The sequence below is a fragment of the Clarias gariepinus genome, chromosome 19 (assembly GCF_024256425.1).
Source record: "Clarias gariepinus isolate MV-2021 ecotype Netherlands chromosome 19, CGAR_prim_01v2, whole genome shotgun sequence".
Lineage (NCBI taxonomy): Eukaryota > Metazoa > Chordata > Actinopteri > Siluriformes > Clariidae > Clarias > Clarias gariepinus.
In genome coordinates, this window is record NC_071118.1 from 6,096,889 (window position 1) to 6,114,658 (window position 17,770).

The 17,770-nt window shown below is 41.9% G+C and overlaps 2 protein-coding genes across 2 annotated transcripts in view; one reads left to right on the plus strand and one right to left on the minus strand.

The window, feature by feature from the left end:
- The window catches only part of pcxa (pyruvate carboxylase a), a 161,294-nt gene that overhangs the window by 112,982 nt on the left and 30,542 nt on the right, over positions 1-17,770 (plus strand). The gene's annotated exons all lie outside the window — the stretch shown is intronic.
- Positions 473-9,961, minus strand: lrfn4a (leucine rich repeat and fibronectin type III domain containing 4a). Its single transcript, XM_053478153.1, has 4 exons — positions 9,679-9,961; positions 8,639-9,135; positions 4,267-5,875; positions 473-1,694 (listed from the first exon to the last, which is right to left on the minus strand). The coding sequence occupies exons 3-4, from the start codon at positions 5,850-5,852 to the stop codon at positions 626-628; spliced, it is 2,655 nt and encodes an 884-aa protein (XP_053334128.1). The 5' UTR covers positions 5,853-5,875; positions 8,639-9,135; positions 9,679-9,961; the 3' UTR covers positions 473-625.

Consider the following 17,770-nt stretch of genomic DNA (forward strand, 5'->3'; position numbering starts at 1 on the left):
CAAATAATAAACAAATATGCCATTTTAAAGTGTTTGTGGTTATAATACTGCATTTACAGTAAAGATTCAGATCATAAAAATAAAAAAATAAAAAACTTGTATTCTTTCATTCATGACCCTCTCCTATACTGTAATACTGTGCAGTGTTTTAGTGGATTGTGCTTTTTTTTTATTTTATTTTTTTAGCTTTGATTGGTTTTTTTTTTTTCACTTTTTCCTTGTGCTTGAGCTCTTCATTTGCATTCAGATGTTGCACTGATATAGGGTGGTGGCTGATTTATTGAATAATGTATTAATTGGTTAATTATTCTCATCGAAACAGAAGCTCCAGGTTGTAATCCCATATGCTTGGGACCTGTCGACCAAACAAACACGTCCTTGAATATCTTTTTTGTTGTTTTTTGTGTATGGGTTTCTGAGATAAAAAAAAAGAGTAGGCTTTGTGTAATTTACATTTCCTTTTCCTGGCAACATTTTATTTATTTATTTTTTCTTGCTTTCATTGTAAGAAAACATTTACTTCATTTTGAGTGGCACATTTACTAGCTTGGCACATGCTGAAAATGCCCCCCCTCCCCCTTCCCCCCTACTTAATATTTCAGTCTTGCTTTTCTTGCATCAGTCCCTACACCACGCTTTCCTCCAGGTCTCCAGGATTGGCGTCCATGCTACAGTTTGAATTTGAGTTGGAGTTTGAGTTGTTGGAGGCGTAAGCGTGCAGGTACCCGTGCACCAGTACGTGGCTATACTGCTCGCTCGCTGTGCTGGACGTGCTGGTGGTGGAGGCGCAGTGGACCAGCATGCTGTGTAGCGACTGGCTGCGGCGGGTCCAGATGACGCTCAGGCGCTTGGCGTAGCTGTAACAGGTGGCGGTCGTGATGTCACCTGCGTCGAAAGAGCAGCTACGCTTGGCCCCTAAAACGCACCTCTCCCTGGGCCAATTTGGGCTAATTCCCTGTCCCACCTGCCCTGACTGAGTGAGGGCCAGTGAGGTTAAAGACTGCCTTACACCTTGCATTGTGTCGTTGTCCTTGTCTCTCTCTAGAGACCTCCGCAGCTTTAGCTTGCAGTCATGCGTCATAGCTTTGTGAGCCGGGTGGGGCAAAGTGTGTGCACTTTTGCCTGGGGAGTGGTAGAATGTCGCTTTCTCACCCTCTGTTGTAAAAGAGGCATTAGGTTTCTGCATCACTAGGTCCATGTCTGAGTCCTGACTGCACTGAGGCTCATTGCTCAGTTTCACCAGCATGTGCTCCTTATGCTTGGCTTTTGCCTGGACCGCCCTTGTTTGCTGGGCCAGCAACCTGTTTGGCAAAGCCACCATCATGCTGTTATTTCCGTTAGTCTGGGCATAAACATCCACCCCTTTGGCTGGCAGGAATTCCCCCAACTGCCCGAAATGTTCTTGACAACCTCCACACACTCTGTGTCGCATCATCATAGCCACGGTGAAGACCAGCAATGTTACCACCACCACTCCACCTACCATCACGGTCAGCGTGCCACCGAGGAAGTGAGCGTGCAGAGAACGGCATTCTGGATAATCCTCTTTAGTGCTGAACTGGGTGCAACCTAACACTTTCGTCGTGGCCAAGGTGGATATGCCGTCGTCAAAGATGGCCAAAACACACAGGCTGTAGTCTGCACCGGAGACTAGGTTTTTCAGCAGGAAACTATTACTGGTAGGTGGCAGAATTCTGCAAAGAAAGAATAAAGAGTTGATGTAAGTGATGCATTATATACATGCCTACTATACATCAATATACAGTACTGCAACAATGTGACCCTGAAGAAATTCAACAGCAATTAGATGCCTGAAAACGGGCAAAATGACGTGCAGATACATTTTTGCAATGAAGCCGAATCGGTCTTCTCTTGCCTTCTCTCCCCTGCATTAGCTTCTATTTTAAAATAACCACATTCTCTGCATCCTGCTAAAACCCTAATGTACAGCTTTTTAATGCATCACTCCATCAGTGGCTATACAGTGGCATTAAGAATATGCTGTGTGGCTGAACAAGAATTATGCATTTGCCATTGGGAGGCAATTTTCAGTTATTGCATAAAGGCCTTGAGCAGTTTATAATCTCCTCTATACTGGATTCTCTCTCCACTTTTCATCCCTGTGTCCCTGGCCATGTCAAACTGCTTTTGTTGCATTAATTGCATTTAATAAACTTAGTGTTTATATGCCAAGTCATGCTTCATTTTGTTTGATGGTTCCGTTCGGTTCTTCCGGGAAGGCTAGATCTGTACTGGGGGTTGAGCACAATTCTTCCAAAAGATATCCCCCTAATTAGCAAATTCACACTGAAAATTTCCTGTCGAGCATCTTGTCAAGACCTCGTTTAATCTGTTACCTAATGCCATATGTGGTGTGAGGCCTTCTACCTTTTAACTGGTAATGCGCATACCCACAAGTATATTCATCTTCTCATAACTGATCATAAACGGGGATGGTTGCTTGTTCTCCTGCCAGTGAAGAACAAGCAGCAGAAAGGTGACCCATATCAATGGCCTGGGGTCTTTTTCAAAGCTTAAGCGACGGTTCTGCTGTGAATCCGATATAGTCGGGCGGAAATCTTCCATAAGCGTTCTGCTTCGGTGAAATCTGGTGACTGAAGGCCATTGCACGTGATTACATCATTCATGCTTCTCAAACCTCTACATCTCCCTTGTGCTGTGCAGATGGAGACGTTGTCATCCCGGGAAAAGGTCACTTCCACGAGCATAGAAATATTTCACCGTAGAATAAAAACGATAGAACATTTCTATTGATTTGCAGTGACCCTTCCGTATAAAGATATTTTCTGTGTATCTTTTTTTTAAGGAGTACATCATACTGTGATGTATCTCTTACAGGATCATACTGTAATTCATCATCTTGCTGTGCATTACGTAATCCCTTGAGCTGCTGAAGCAAAACTGATTTGGATGCTTGCATCGTGTAAGATGTGTTCATTGATTTACATCCTAGGCCTTTTTTATATGCCATATGTTAAATATCTGAGGGATTCCATTTTGTACATTTCTCAGTGTTATCAGATATGATCGAGAATTCTCCTAAACACTTGGTGTCATTAAGGTTGTCACATATGGTTTTTAGCTTGCTCTGACTGGCTGAGTGTTAAGACTGAATGTTTGCATGCTGATAAGTATTAGTTACCTATTATACGAGTGCTGTTCTGCCCTCCCATTCATCCTTTCATCACTTAGCATCTGATTTTGGGGAGGGGAGACCTCGGTGTTCCCAATCCACCCCAGTTCTACTTTTTTTTTTTTTTTTTTTTTTTACTTTTTGCCCTCAGCTTCCCTGTCTGTTATTCATTTCAGTGTCAAACAGACATGGCCTCTCCCTCTCACTGTGCATTATTGATTGTCATTATAGGACACCAGCTGCATGTTGCTCTGTAGTTGTTCCATTTGCAGCCGTTATGTCATAGTGCATTCAAATGGCAAATCTATTTAAAATATTCTTTCTTTATGCATGCTGTTTTATTACTTGCATACATTTCCATTTCATTGCATGCACAAGTATGAATAACCTATACACTGGTGCAGACTTCATGTGGGTCCATCAAATGCAGTTTAGTTTATTATTTCAACCACCCTAGCAGCGTGTTTTTTTTTTTGTTTTTTTTTGAGTATGATGAGCTGGAAACTGAAGTTCTGTAAAGGGGGGCCAGATTGGCTGAGCAGGAGAGTAAATGAAGAAAATTGATGCTGGCCTTGAGCTCATTTTGCGCCAGTGGTAGGGATGCAGAAAGCAGACTGTCGGGGATGGTTTCTGACCTTGGAAGTAACTTGTTGTGTAGAATTACCGAGACAATCTCTCTGCCTCAGCAAGCAGGTCCGACGCAAAAGGTTACCACAGCCCCCTTTCCTTGTCGCGTCCTGCATTTTCTTACTGCCCTCTCATTCCTTTCTCCCTTTATTTCGATCCGTTTCAGTCACCCTGATGGGTTGTGGCACAATTCTAAACTCTGTAATTTGTGCCCTTTTAAAGAGTTTATCCTTTTCTCCCTCTAGTCAGCAGGCTTTTTCTCACTCCATTTTCCCACCTTGCGACTATATATATACATTCTCTAGTGTCTCTGAAACTAAATGACTCAATTGTTATCACTTCACTGTTTTCTTTTTTTCTCATTATCATTTGAGAAATTGGCTGTAAGCAAACTCTGTACAACAATCTATATATATATCAAAATGGTTTGGCAAGTCATATGTAATTTGTTGCAAATGGGAGCATATCTAAGAAGATACACTTACCTGTACACAAGAGCATCATCGGCTGTACTATTGTACTGAATCTGGTACATCCACACCAAGTAAGGTGTTGAGGTTCTGCCCATAAACCAGTGCACCTGAGCCGAGTTCGAGGTCACTTCCTGAACTCCTACCAATCGCTCCGTTCTAGTGCTGCTACTGCTTGTTCCGTCCTCGCCCTCACTTCCGGTCACGTTCCTCACAGTAACCATCCCTCCTACGGCCCCTCCTCTATCACGACTCATATCGGAGGCGCCAGGGTCTCGGGGGTTAATAAGTGGGACTGTTCCATTTCCTCGGTGGGGCAGTGGGATGATTTTCAGCTCCACTTGTGCAGTGGACTCTCCAGCCGCATTAATAGCGATGCATGTGTAAGCTCCATCATCCCTGGCACGAGTTACCAGAAAATCCAGGGTTCCGTTGTAATACGAGTGTATGCGGCTGGAGTTGGCCACGATTCGGTCGTCTGGGGATACCCAGTGGATGACTGGCTCAGGGTCACCGATAGCACGGCACTTAAGCATCGCCCTCTGCCCCTCTAGGACCCACAGCTTGTTAGTGTTCCGGGTGATTAATGGAGGCTCACATATGAACTCTTCCTCTGGGATGGACCAGAAGTAACGTCCAGCGAGGTGTGCAGGTGTGGCGCAGGTCTCCATGTCATCCTCACGGATCAGCCTCCGCAGCCACAGCAACTCGCAGTTACAATGTAAAGGATTTCCACCAAAATTCAGGCTGATGATGGCGTTGTAGGGTGTTGGACTGACTATGCCAATTTGTGACCGAGAGAACAGGGGATCGGGGGGAAGTGTCTGTAGCCTGTTTGAGGTCATATCCAAACGAGAAAGCTTATAAAGCTCGCTGAAAGAGCCCTCAGCAATCTGGTCTATAAGATTGTGGTCCAAGTTAAGGGTGTTTAGGCTGGCCATGTTCTGGATGGCTTCCCAGGGAACTCTGCGAAGGTTGTTGTACGACAGGTCCAGGTCTTCTAGAGTGAGCAGGAAGTCATCAAACGCATCAGCTGAGACATCTGTGAGCTGGTTGTTGTTGATGAAAAGATGCTGAAGGTTAAGAAGGCCTGTTAGATCCTGAGGTCCCACCACAGTCAGCCGGTTAGTGTCCAGGTGAAGTGACCGCAGGCTTTCCAGATCTCCGAAAGCCAGTGGGCGCAGGATGTGGATAGTGTTACGAGATAACGTCAGGTCCACTAATCCGGTCATGTTTGCAAAGTCAGGCCCACCGACTTCCAGGATGTAGTTGTCTGCAAGACGGAGCTCCACAGTGCGGCGGTCAATATTGGGAGGGACAAAGAGCAGTCCTTTATTAACACAGAGCGTGCTTAGAGACTCTGATAGGTTCCGACACACACAGTGGAAGGGGCAGATGGAAACCATGCCCCATGTCTCTCCAGCAAACACACCGGGACAACATCCCAACAGGATATAATTCACTAGGACTAACCAAAGGACAGACCAAGTGCTAATGGGACAAGAATCTGCTTTTTTGAAGCCAATGTGTTTTTTCTCATGCAGCTGTTCCCAGGGTAGATCCTTATTTCTGGATATGCACAGCAGTCCTTGACTTGGCATGATAGATTTATTTATCCACAGACCTGTGCAAGAAAGATAAGGCACAATTTTAGCTGTTTCATCTGTATAGATTACCTGCAGCACAGTGATTACTTCATTTAAATTTGGTTTATTTCAATAAGGAAAAAAAAAATATATACCATCTTAAAACACAGTCCCAGTGGGGTACTCCCAGGCTTTATTTCTACTGATTTCATATAGATTTGATCTTCCATTAAGGTAATCTCATCACAAATACAGCAGCCTGTTAATTACCAATGCACAGCCTGTTCTTCCAGTTACAGATTGATCATTAATGGACACTCCATTTGTGATGTTTCTTAGTGTCCATTAGCTATCAATTTGTCTTTGTGATGCGCCATTATGCTCATTCGGGACCTGACTGATTACTTTATCTACATCTAAATTCAGAGTGCGTGTACAGCAAAGCCTTAGCAATGGATATTTACCATGGTTTAAAAAAATAATAATAATGATAGTGTTGTGAAAAAGTATTCGCCCCTTGGAACAACAAACAAATTTGTGATAACAGGAATTTTGGTCTGATCTACTTTTGCCCAGTTGTGTAATTTAGCATAACGCAAGTGATCTCGAGCTTAAAGTCGCAAGTTGATGGACATTATCCTTTAGGATTTTTGGTTCCATCATTTATGAAATGTTTTCCAGATCCTAAAGCTGCAAAACAGCCCCAGACCAACACACTCCCACCCCCATGTTTGACTGTTTTTGATTTTCGGTATAAAATGCCGTTTTATGGCAGATGTAAACCCTGAGCCAGGCAGGTTTGAACAGCATGTTTTCCGATTACTAAATTAAATCATAATTCAAACCTTACATTTTGTATTTACTCGGATTATGTTTGTGTAATAAAAGTTTGTGTATTAAAAATAAATCAAATCAATAAGGGGCCAATACTTTTTCACAGCACCGTAGATATGAAAGTATAGGTAATTTTAATTAAAATCTTACTGACTGAAAAATAGAAGTGTCTAGTTACAGAAGCTTTTAAATGTACTCAAGTAAATGTAATTATTGCATATTTTTGTTTAAAAAAACACAATTTTATTGCTTTTCATATCCATAGTATGCCAATCTACTAAAAAATAATCAGTGAAATATAAGGTACATTACCCACTGACTTGGAACTCAACTGCTTAGGCAATAATGTACGCTGCTGGAGTAGGTACTAATCTTACATTGCATTGTATAAAGAAAATGAACTAAAGCTAAACAATGTTGGCAAACCTGACTTAATGTACATTTTCAAATTAAATTGAGAACATTGTCTTTTTATTACGCACTGATCAGCCATAACACTGACACCTGATTATTAATCTTCATTATGGGCAATCCATGATTCCAGTTTAGGGCTGCGCGTAATAAATGCTAGAAATCTCATAGAAAAAGTTAATGTTAAAAAAATACTAATGCTGCCCATGACTGAAAGGTATAAGAACACTCAGTGCATCACAGCTTGCTGTTTATGGGGTTTAGCAGGCGAAGAGTTCAAGGTTGTTGATTCTACCAGATCCCAATCTGATTAAGCTTTCATGGAAAAAAACTCTGATCCACAGGGGCCCCACTTTGGAGCTTACAGCACTTAAAGGAACTGCTGCCTTGAACCATGTCCCTTAAGTCCCTAACTCGAGGTCTTGTGTAGTCTATGCCTTATGGGTTGTTTTGGTGACTACGCATTATTGGGTTTAAGGTTTTAACTGATCCGTGTATACTAGTCTCTCGTGGGATCAGGAGTGCTCATTATTGATTGCTAAACTGGAAGTGATGGGTTGATGCTATTAGTCATGGGCTGGAAGAAAAAATGGCAAAGATTTAATTTGTAATCAGAAATCTGAAGGAAAATGTACTGTAAGGCGACAGAAATGTAATTAAACATCACTGCAAGTGTTCAACAATTAAGTCGAATATCAAATCCTGTATAGAATTTGACTATTACTGCCAAATGATCTAAATAAATGGTTGTCCCGCTTGTGTGATCCATCACAAGATCCCTCTCTCTATCACGTCTGATTATTGATGTCTCTGTGTACACAGGCAAAGTGGGTTTACTTTGGCTCCGTATCCTTTTGTTTGTTCTCGACTCTATCGCCTGCTGCTTTCCTCCAGTGGTCTGATTGCTCCATTGCTCTGATCCACGACTGCCTGTATGCGTGCATGCAGGGTTTTTTCAGCGCTGTGTCACACTCTGTGTTCTAACCCTGTCAGTGTGTAATAAGGCTGGATTGCTTTTTACGAGTGTGATCAAAGCTCTGCGGTTTCTAATACACCGATAGCTCAGATGCTTGAGTGGATTTAATGCGCTGCACTTGATGGGATTTTTATATCAGGGTTGTTGCGCGCGCCTCACCGTCTTTATTTGACTACGAGTATTTGATTTCTGAATATTTGATTTTCTTACATAATGGCTCCACTGGCATGCACAATGGCTCTGAGGGGGATTTTAGCGGAGGGAGTGAGGAGAATGGGATTACGAGGGTGGCAGCGATGGAACCTCCGAGTAACTACATGACAGTCAGTTAGCTGAATGTTTAAATGCATCAATTTTCTAAAGGTTTAAAGGAAAGATGTTTTTTTTATTTATTTATTTAAACTAATTAAGCCTAGTCGTGGATAAAAGAGGTCGAGTGATTCATTACTAGTGACAACATAATCTATTGCAGGGTGAGGTTTTCTATCCTGAAGAAAACGTTCTGCAAACATCTGGATAGTGACATAGAATTTGACCTGCTGTGGATGTGAGTGAGGGAAGACAGACAGATCGTTCATACCTGAAAAGTCTGTGTTGTATCAAGATTTAGAACGATCCTTTATCCTGGCCATTCTTTTCCACGTGATGTCTTGTAAATATCTCCAAGGAACAGAACGGTCCAGGCCAAACTGAGAGAGCATCGATCTTTCTCTTTTTTTTTTCTTCTTCTTCTTTTTTACTCCTTGAATTTCATTACGTCCATGCCTCATTCCAGGAGATGACCTCACCGATTAACCAGTGACCATCGCATTCTTTCCCATGACGTCCGTGTCCCCGTGGAGTCCTTCCCTGTACTCGTGGGGTTCACATACATGTACGTACAGGCACGGCTCGTTATCGGCGCTCATCGTTCCTTGTTTAAACTGTTTTGTTTTTGTATCGATGCAGTATGTTCATGGTAAAATGTTCTCCATGCGTGACGGATATCCCACGGCGCTGCACGATTTTGTTTTGTAGCATTATCGAGACCTCTCCCCATCAACAGAAGAGCTGCAGTTTGTCCGATCGGGTTGCTTGCTGGATGGCAAAGATAAAAATAAAATGAAATAAATGGATTTTTATTTAATTTGACACTCGTGATGTGAATGAGCTGTCGATCTAACCTGCCACTGCTGCTTTAAATCAGGATCTCGGTGCAAGCTTAAATACATGTACTTTAACCTTTTGGCATGCATGCTTAAGGACTTTGTTAATTATTCATCTTAACCAGGAATTTTAAGCATTCTGAAGAGGACTTCTCTCCATTCAGCATGATTAGCTTTAGAGGTCGAGAATTAATTAATGAAACCCGATGCATTAAAGCAAGTAATCCAATTAGGCAGGCATTCAGATCATCCCTGTGGGCTGTGATACAATCCTGTGTGTGTGTGTGTGTGTGTGTGTGTGTACACATGCATTTCATCCTGACTTCAGGTTAAGGCGCGTCTATAAAACTTGTTTGTCTATATTTTTATTTATATTTTTGCTTTGTCTTATGATTAGTCTATCAAGTAGCACATCGGTCCACATTCCCAATCTTGCTTTGTGGCCGTTCCTGAAGACGAGGAAAACCAAACTCACCTTTTCATTGTGCTTTATATCCATGGAACATTACCCCTTCTGTCAGCTCCCTACGTGACACTTTCCCTTATCGAACGTCTAACCGAGCTTGCCGGTGTCCGCGATACTGTTCCCGCTTCTGTTTCTCGTCAATCCTGGAATGATGATCAGGTGACGCTTTTAAAGAGGTTGCACGTTTGCGGCGTGCGCCGTCGCGTTGTTTTTGCCGTCCCGTCTCGATTTCCGAGCCGCTCCGGTTTGTGGCTTTTACTGCAGGGACCGCGTCGGAGTCTGTGTGCGGGAGTGAGACTGCAACGTGCCTGCTATAGCGAGGATGGAGCGTGAGGGTGGAGAGAGAGAGAGAGAGGGGAGAGGGAGTGCGGGAGGGAGAAGTGAGAAAGGGAGGGGGCAGCAGAAGAGCCTGAAGCAGCCTTCGCTTGTGATGCGAGGAGAGAATCAGAAGCGGCGAATGAATGGAAAAGTTAAACAGAGATGCACAAGCTGAATTGGGAAGCAGCTGCCGGTACAGAGTAAAGGATATGGGGTGTATTTCACGGAGCACTGAGTGTATCTCCCTCCTGTTTGTCTGTACTTTTGAAAACAGCGGTGTGGATATGAACTGATTTGATGATCCACAAGAAACGTGAAGAATTTTAAAGGCTGGGTTCGAAAGGCGAGGATTCTTGAAGCGTTATAAGGTCAGAGAAGCACTTCAGTAAGATGGTCCGGGTCATTTCAAGGATAGAAATGTTGAAGACTGCTTGCTGTTGAGTTTAGATACCTTTTTAAAATGAGTACAGACTGTATCTGTGATACTGTATCATAAAGAGCATAGTAGTTTCCTCTTCACTTTTTTTTTTTGTGTGCATCTTGTTTCTAGGACAGCTTGTGGCTTGACGTTCACAATAGCGAGCTTCATTTTCTATGTACGAAGTGCAGCACGAAGCTGTGATTTTAGCGACGGTGACAAGCGACTAAGTGACAGCTCAAAAAGCAGCATCTGAATTGAGATTTTCACAGCTCTTTGCCAATTGGCACACGGAATGAAACATCCAAACCGTTTGCTCAAATGTGTTTTGACGTTTCTTCAGTTTCCCCCACTCGAGACTTCAGATCCTATCTGTAGTCCAGGTCTTATTTATTGTTTGATGCACAAAAAAATGGCAGAAAGCCATGGGCTAGGTGGATTGGAAGGTGTTAATTGGCAAACCAATTGGTGCGCAGTCATGCAGTACAGTACATGAAAGTCATAAGTAAAGATGAGTAGGAGAGATGTTCATGTTGTGATGGTCTGCAGATCAGGAATGGAGGCAAAATGTATATCCTGGGACTTTGTCACATCACCTAATGTCCACCCCATTGTTAAAATACCATTGTTTCAGCATAATTTATAGTAAACCCTGCACTTTATAAATCCAACTGCATAGAGTTGAGTCTGGGTTTGTGTCCCCGTGTCAATGTTTCACACTGGGAGATTAAAACAATTTGTCCAGCTACAAGATTTACAGGCAAGCCTGTACACACCCAAGTGCATAGCCGGTTCTCGAAGTTAATGTGTTGAAGACTGGAAAAATGGGCAAGTGTAAGGTCCTGAGTGATGGCTAGATCTTCACAACTCCAGTTCTTTCAGGGAGTTTCTTGTCCAAAGGAGGACAACCAGCGATCTAGTGACAAGTTCATGTGCACCCAAGGCTTATCAATGTTTTTTTGTTTCAGTGGAGGATAGCCCCTCTGGTCTGATCCCAGGGAAGGGTCCAGATTGATGATAAAAAATGTTAACGCTGGTTATGATGGGCATCAGAACACCGTGCATTGCAGCTTGTTTATGGAGACGATGTAGACCAGTCATACTGCCCTTAATGACAACTGGCAAAGGAGATGGCACAGGGTTGCACTATGGAAATATTGGCATTGTGCTGGTCTTGGCCATGTTCTTTCCTGGGAAACCTTGGGTCCTGGCATTCATGTGGATGCTACTTTAAAAAATCAGCGAGCTAATAAGTTATTTCTGCTTGCTACATCATTACAACTGTTCATGAATTTTGAGAACAAAAGCTTAATTTAATGCAGCCCGTTTCTTAAACATCATTAGTTTTCTGACTTAAAAACCAAGTGCAGCATTTAAACAATACAAAATAAAAGTTTAATATTTAACTTGTAATCCGCCATAATTACTATCTTTGAACAAATTTGGTAAATTAACTTCTATGGTACCACATGGGATGAAACTGTAAGTAGTTCAGAGTGCACCGCCTGTAGGGTTATAACGAAACGATGACATTTTACCTCAACTCTTCCAAAGTGTCAATTTAACAGGTAGTGCACAGGTTTGAGTGGGTGTGACCACACGGGTGCCTGCGACTTCTAAAGCGTCGTGTTTTGAGACTGGTGTAAGAGTGGGAGGAGTCTCATCTTTATTATTTAGATAACGCTAGCTAGGTTATTTTGCTAATATTGGTTTGGGCTGGCAAATCATCAAAGCATCTGTTGTGCAAGACATTTTTTTTCCCTCTTTTTTTTTTTTTTTTTTTTTTGCAGATCAAAACGACAAAAAAGCCTCTCTGGCCAGCGCTTTTCTGAGATGACTATAAAAAAAAATAAATAAAATTCACAAAAAAGTGTGAAAGCACCCCAAAACACCAGTGACTCATTTAAAAAGCTTGAGTGTTTTTTTCCGTGCTGAAAAATAAAGCCTAGTTTGCTCACATCACAGCTGCCAAAATATACAGTTTGAGCTGAACGAGCCGGTCAAATCATCTTTGCCAGGTTATTTATTTCCCAGCCTTATTACTGAAACCACTCATCTACTTAATTACCTTATTGTTTTATTTTTTATTTAAATAATTATTGGGGGGGGCGGGGGTGAAGCTTGCTTTCTTTTCTGTAGTAATTTAATAACCACTAATGTCCTTTTAGATCACCATGGAGTGTCGAAGAGACTCAGCGCAGACACACCAGTGCACAAGTACACATTTTAGGCTTAAGCTCTGAATAGACTTGTTACAGAAGCATAAATCAGGCTTTAGTCGTCTTTGGGTCGGATGTGCATAAGGCATTAATAGTCTCCTATGTACCTGTTACCTTGCTGAAAGGGATAGACCCCTCTTGACGATCAAAAATATTCAGCATCTGGTTGGGAGTTGAACACAGTGCCTACAAATCCACTTTCAAGAATTCCACTGTTACAGAAACCGCTTTATTTATGGCATGCATTATTTATAAAAACCTGAAATATTAAAACATTAGAAAAAAAAAAAAATTCCCCCCAAAATTTAGTCGAATCAGTTACCTTAAGTAGCTTTTTTTTGGTACCATTATTGTTACAAGATGTGTGTGACGGTATTAAAAAAACAAGAAATATTGTGGTAGCATTTATAACACTGAGATACACAAGAGTTTGAACCTCCTAACAGCTTAAGCATCGCTGCATGAGATTTATTTCTTCACGCCTAATGCTGTTTAATCCATCCTGAATAACTGGCGACGAGATGAACACTTTGTAATGGCAAGTGGTGCATATCGCAGGTACAAAACGAGTCTTTTAATTTGTTTTAATGCTCTTCACAATTCATACCGACAGTAATGACTGCAGAACTGGAGAGCAGTGCTTTGGAGACTTTCAACCTCACGAGCCGCTCCTCTCCACTCTCTTAAGCACTCCTGGGCCGTAAATCTTGTCGGTTTCGGGGAAAAAAAAAAAAAAAAAAGAGCTCGCCGAAGCTGCACTCTGGCGAACATCTCTGTAGCGTTATCGCCATTAGTTTTGCTATGTACGAATGCGTTTCTGTCCGCGTACGGTATTATTGCCTGCCAGCTTTCTGGCTGCTATCTGCTCCTAATTCTACCCGCTTGTTTAGGCAAACAGTTGGCCTTGAAGCTCTCTCTAGTCTCGGTGTGCTTTTAAGGGCTGCATTGTGATGTGAAGGCTTTTTCCCCGAGCTGCCACCCACTTGATGCAGTCATTGTAAAAACCGTGAGGTTAGTGGGCAGCATTATCATTTTTTTTTTTTTTTTTTTTCTCCTCCAGTGGTGTATTGCTGTTTATCTTAGCAGGGAAGTAGAGTATGTGTACGTGTTCACATTTCCATGTGTGTTTTTGTCTGGATTCTGTAAGCATCACACATTACTGCATCAAGCACACCTCTTACAAATATTACAATGACGAATAAAAGCCACAAGTAGGGAATAAAACACTCCAGTGCATGCTGTTATACGCCGTTTAGTTTGTTTCCTGTTAAACAGATTCACCAGCATCTCTTTTCTCCGTCTGTCTTATTTAAAGTTGAAGCTTGTCGTGTTGTAGAGAAAATGGAATGACTGTTGTTCTGGCTTTGAGTTTATTACCTGTTTCGCAGCACATCCAGGGTCGAGGGTTCGTGCAAACTCCATGTGGTGGGAATCGAACCTGTACCCTGGAGGCACAAGGCAACGGTGCTGATTTTTTTTTTTTTAATCAACTGTTCCAAAATAAATAATGAGTCTACAGTACACCGGAGTGTCAAATCTAAGAGTTGGCGCTAAGAGAAATTCGTGCCATTTATGTGACAACGTGATAGACGCGTCAAGGACCCGACAAGGACGTGACTAGGAAGTATGAACTTGATGAATGCACATATATTTATTTATTCTTTCATTTTGACCTTGTTCCCTCTGCTTTCTTTCGATATTTTTCTGAAGCAGCAGGATCTTCATGGTCTTCGCCAGAGTGTGACGGGGACATTACTGTAACAGACGAGCTCACTGTTAAAATACAGAGGGGGAAAAAATGAAAGCCTCAGCATGCTCATGGATGGTGCCTTAATTATTCTTAAATTTCCTCAGACTTTTTGTAAAGATATTTCAACTTTCTGCAACATCTTCGACAGTCGAATCTATTAATATTCCAACCTGAGACAAGAATCCTCCTGTAGTCTGCTGAGCCTGAATGATCCTGCCTTAATTCTCTTTTATTTCACGTCAGGTTTCCAATTCTTCAGCAGACATCTTGTGTTCTGGTTACATGCTCTTTGCTGAGATTTGTTTGTGCTCCACTCGTATATTGTTTAATGTGTAGTGGGAGTTAAAGCAGGTGGGGGGTGGATGCGATGTGGTGTGGTGAAGGAGGTTATATTGGATCTGCAGTCACAGGAAACTGGGTCAGAGTGTGTGCTGCCTGTCTGTTTCTCTCTCTCTCTCTCTCTCTCTCTCTCTCTCTCTCTCTACTTTCGTCTCTATCTTTTGGATATAATTAAATATTCAGACATTTTATCTGTTCGGAAGGAGCAGATAATGTGTCCCTAAATGGATGCAAATGCTGATGATAAAAGGTGCACGATTATTGTTTTCCCAGAATGCTTCACAAGTGTATATCAAGGGGGAGATTTCATGGAATGCAAGCCATGCATTCTCACAAGCTGGACGTTCTTACCTTCATGTGGTCAGCGGATGGGACGAAGTGTAGTGCTGCTTTATGCATTTACATTGTTTATTTGTTCATCCGTAGGAACTGCCTGGTCAGAGTTGCAATGATGTGAGTTAGGCTGGGGGTTTGTTTTTGGTCTACATTTAATCCCCTGAGCAAGGCCCTTAACTGTACAGTATATAAAATAGTTGATCCTGTGCTCGGACCCCGGCTTAATAATATAAGAACCTGGGATATGCTAAGAATATTACTGTTTACAGTATGTGATGAATAAAGGCTGAACTTCTCAACTTAATGGTATTCAATTAAAATTAGACTTTCCAGGTTAGGCCTATTCCTGGTTAAGACACGGTCACTGATGGTGGCATATAAGGTTACACCGCTATTCTTTCTTTCTTTCCGTCTGTCTTTTTCAATTTGTACAGTATGTCTCGGTTTCTGTTCTGTGTGAGAGTGATGTAAGGGCTGGGAAATTGGTCATATGAAACCTCCATCCCCAGAGTTTTGTGTATTAGTTTATTTGTCAGTGTTTTTCAAAATCTACTGTATGCCGCACTCTGCAAAAGTCTAGTCACCGCTCATTTCTTCATATATTATATTAAATGTAATCGTTTAGATCAAAGAAACAAGAACAAATGTTTTGCTTTGATGGGCTGTGAGCAATGTAGTAACCTCAGCAGCAGCCTCATTTCCCCTCTCGTCCGTTCCAAGGACTCAACATTCAGTATCGCCAGTATACTGATCATCTGCACCCGTTTCTCACCTGTTCATGCCCTAAGAAAGATACTTTTTATGCTTGAATGATTCAGAGGTAAAAAAAAAATTGGGGGGGGGTCCAATATTGGTCCCATATTTTGCAGAACTAATCACCGTCTATAAAGATACAAAAACATCTAAAGTCTTGAGTGGAATTCAGATGATTTCAGAAACTTGTGATTCATTGTCAGATTTATTTTCCAGTTGTGCATCACTGTTTAGTGTGTGTGTGTGTTTTATAGATACTGTATTCATACTAAGTGCGGTTGTGCGGTGATGCTATTGAAAGCTCCCCATTGCCCCTGTATCCCAAACACCATTAAAACCTCAGCACGCAGCACCTCCATCAAACCATTAGCTGCCCGAACTGCCCCTTAAACAAGTGTGTTTTTGTTTGACTGATATGATTATCCAAGCCTTATTTAATTACCAGGAGAGAAAAAAAATGCACCGCTAACCACCAAGACTTTTTTTATTTATTTATTTTTGGGCGAGATCAGTTTTGTTAAAATCTCTCCGCACAAGCCTGCAGCTCAGAGCGCTTGTGTTAGTGTATATTAAAATCTAGAATTATTACCCATTTTATATAACCGTTTTATTTACACGCCGTCGCCTCTGTCATTCGGTCTGTCGGTTTTGTTGCAGTTTACAAATTCAACCAGAGTTTCGTCAGCGCTCGTACTTGGCTGCGTTGGAAATCAGGGTTCCTTCTCAGTGGACTCCGGTTTTAAATAGAGTTTGGATAGAGGAATTAGTATTTTCTCCGTATCACCCACTCCCAGGTGGTAAAGCTTGGAAGGGAATGTGCAGTGGTCCACTAACCTCATGCTCTCTCGAGCAGGCTCTCACACTGCCATTTTGCATCTCATTTCCTGGCCGTTTCTCCAAGCTGAAATGTTTTTAATGCTGTCTGAACTGTGAGCGAGTCAGATGGAGTTTGAAGGGTGTTAAAGCTTCAAAAGCATTAAATGCAGTGAGAGCCAGTGAAGGATATAAAATAATGTTAAACTGTGTAAGCTGATGTGCGCTCTATGTGCATTTATCACGTTTTTCGATATCTGCCGAATGAAGATGGTTCCCCTGTTCAGTCTGGTTCCTCTTTCGGTTTCCTCCAGTTATACATTCCTCAGGTTTTAATTATGATTGACGCATAGTTCATTACACTTTTGACTCGTTTCTATACACACGTTTATGTATATAGTGTTTGTATGTGTATATCTAAGTGTATTGTGCATAAAAAAATATATATATTATATATTACTGCAAAAGCCTGCCAAGTGAGTAATGTAGCAACCTCATTTTCCCCTCCAATCCGTTTCAAAAACTCGACATTAAGCATCACCAGTGTTCTTATTCACAGGCCTGATTACTGATGAAACAAGCCTTACATGCATGTGCGCGCAGTTAAATTTATACACACTTCAGAAAAATAAAAACTTGCATAAATATTTTAATACTAAATTTATACGTATACTTTATGATGTTCACATAGAGTACTGTATGAGACAGGGGTGGGACACTGAAACACCTGGTTCTAGACCGCTATAATTCATTAGTGTTGTGTAGGGCCTCCTTTTGCGGCCAAATACAGCATCAATTTGTCTTGGGAATGACTGATACAAGTCCTGCACAATGGCCAGGGGGATTTTGAGCTGTTTTTCTTGCAGAATAGTGGCCAGGTTACTATGTGACTTAAAGTGGCTCAATAATATTTAGTTCTGGTGCCTGTGCAGGCCATGGGAGATGTTCAACTTCACTTTCATGTTCATCAAACCACTCTGTCACCAGTCTTGCTGTGTGTATTGGTGCATCATCATCCTGATACACGGCACCGCCTTCAGGATACCATGTTTGAACCATTGGGTGCACATGGTCCTCCAGAATGGTTTGGTGGTCCCTAGCAGTGACGCGCTCATCCAGGGAATGCCATGATATTGCAACCCCAACCATGCTTCA

Bases quoted from the DNA above. Each gene is read 5' to 3' on its own strand.
- lrfn4a (XM_053478153.1), bottom strand. From the start codon at position 5,852: ATGCCAAGTCAAGGACTGCTGTGCATATCCAGAAATAAGGATCTACCC. The intron at 1,695-4,266 runs GTAAGTGTATCT...CTTTCTTTGCAG, and splicing joins GATGATGCTCTTGTGTACAG to AATTCTGCCACCTACCAGTA.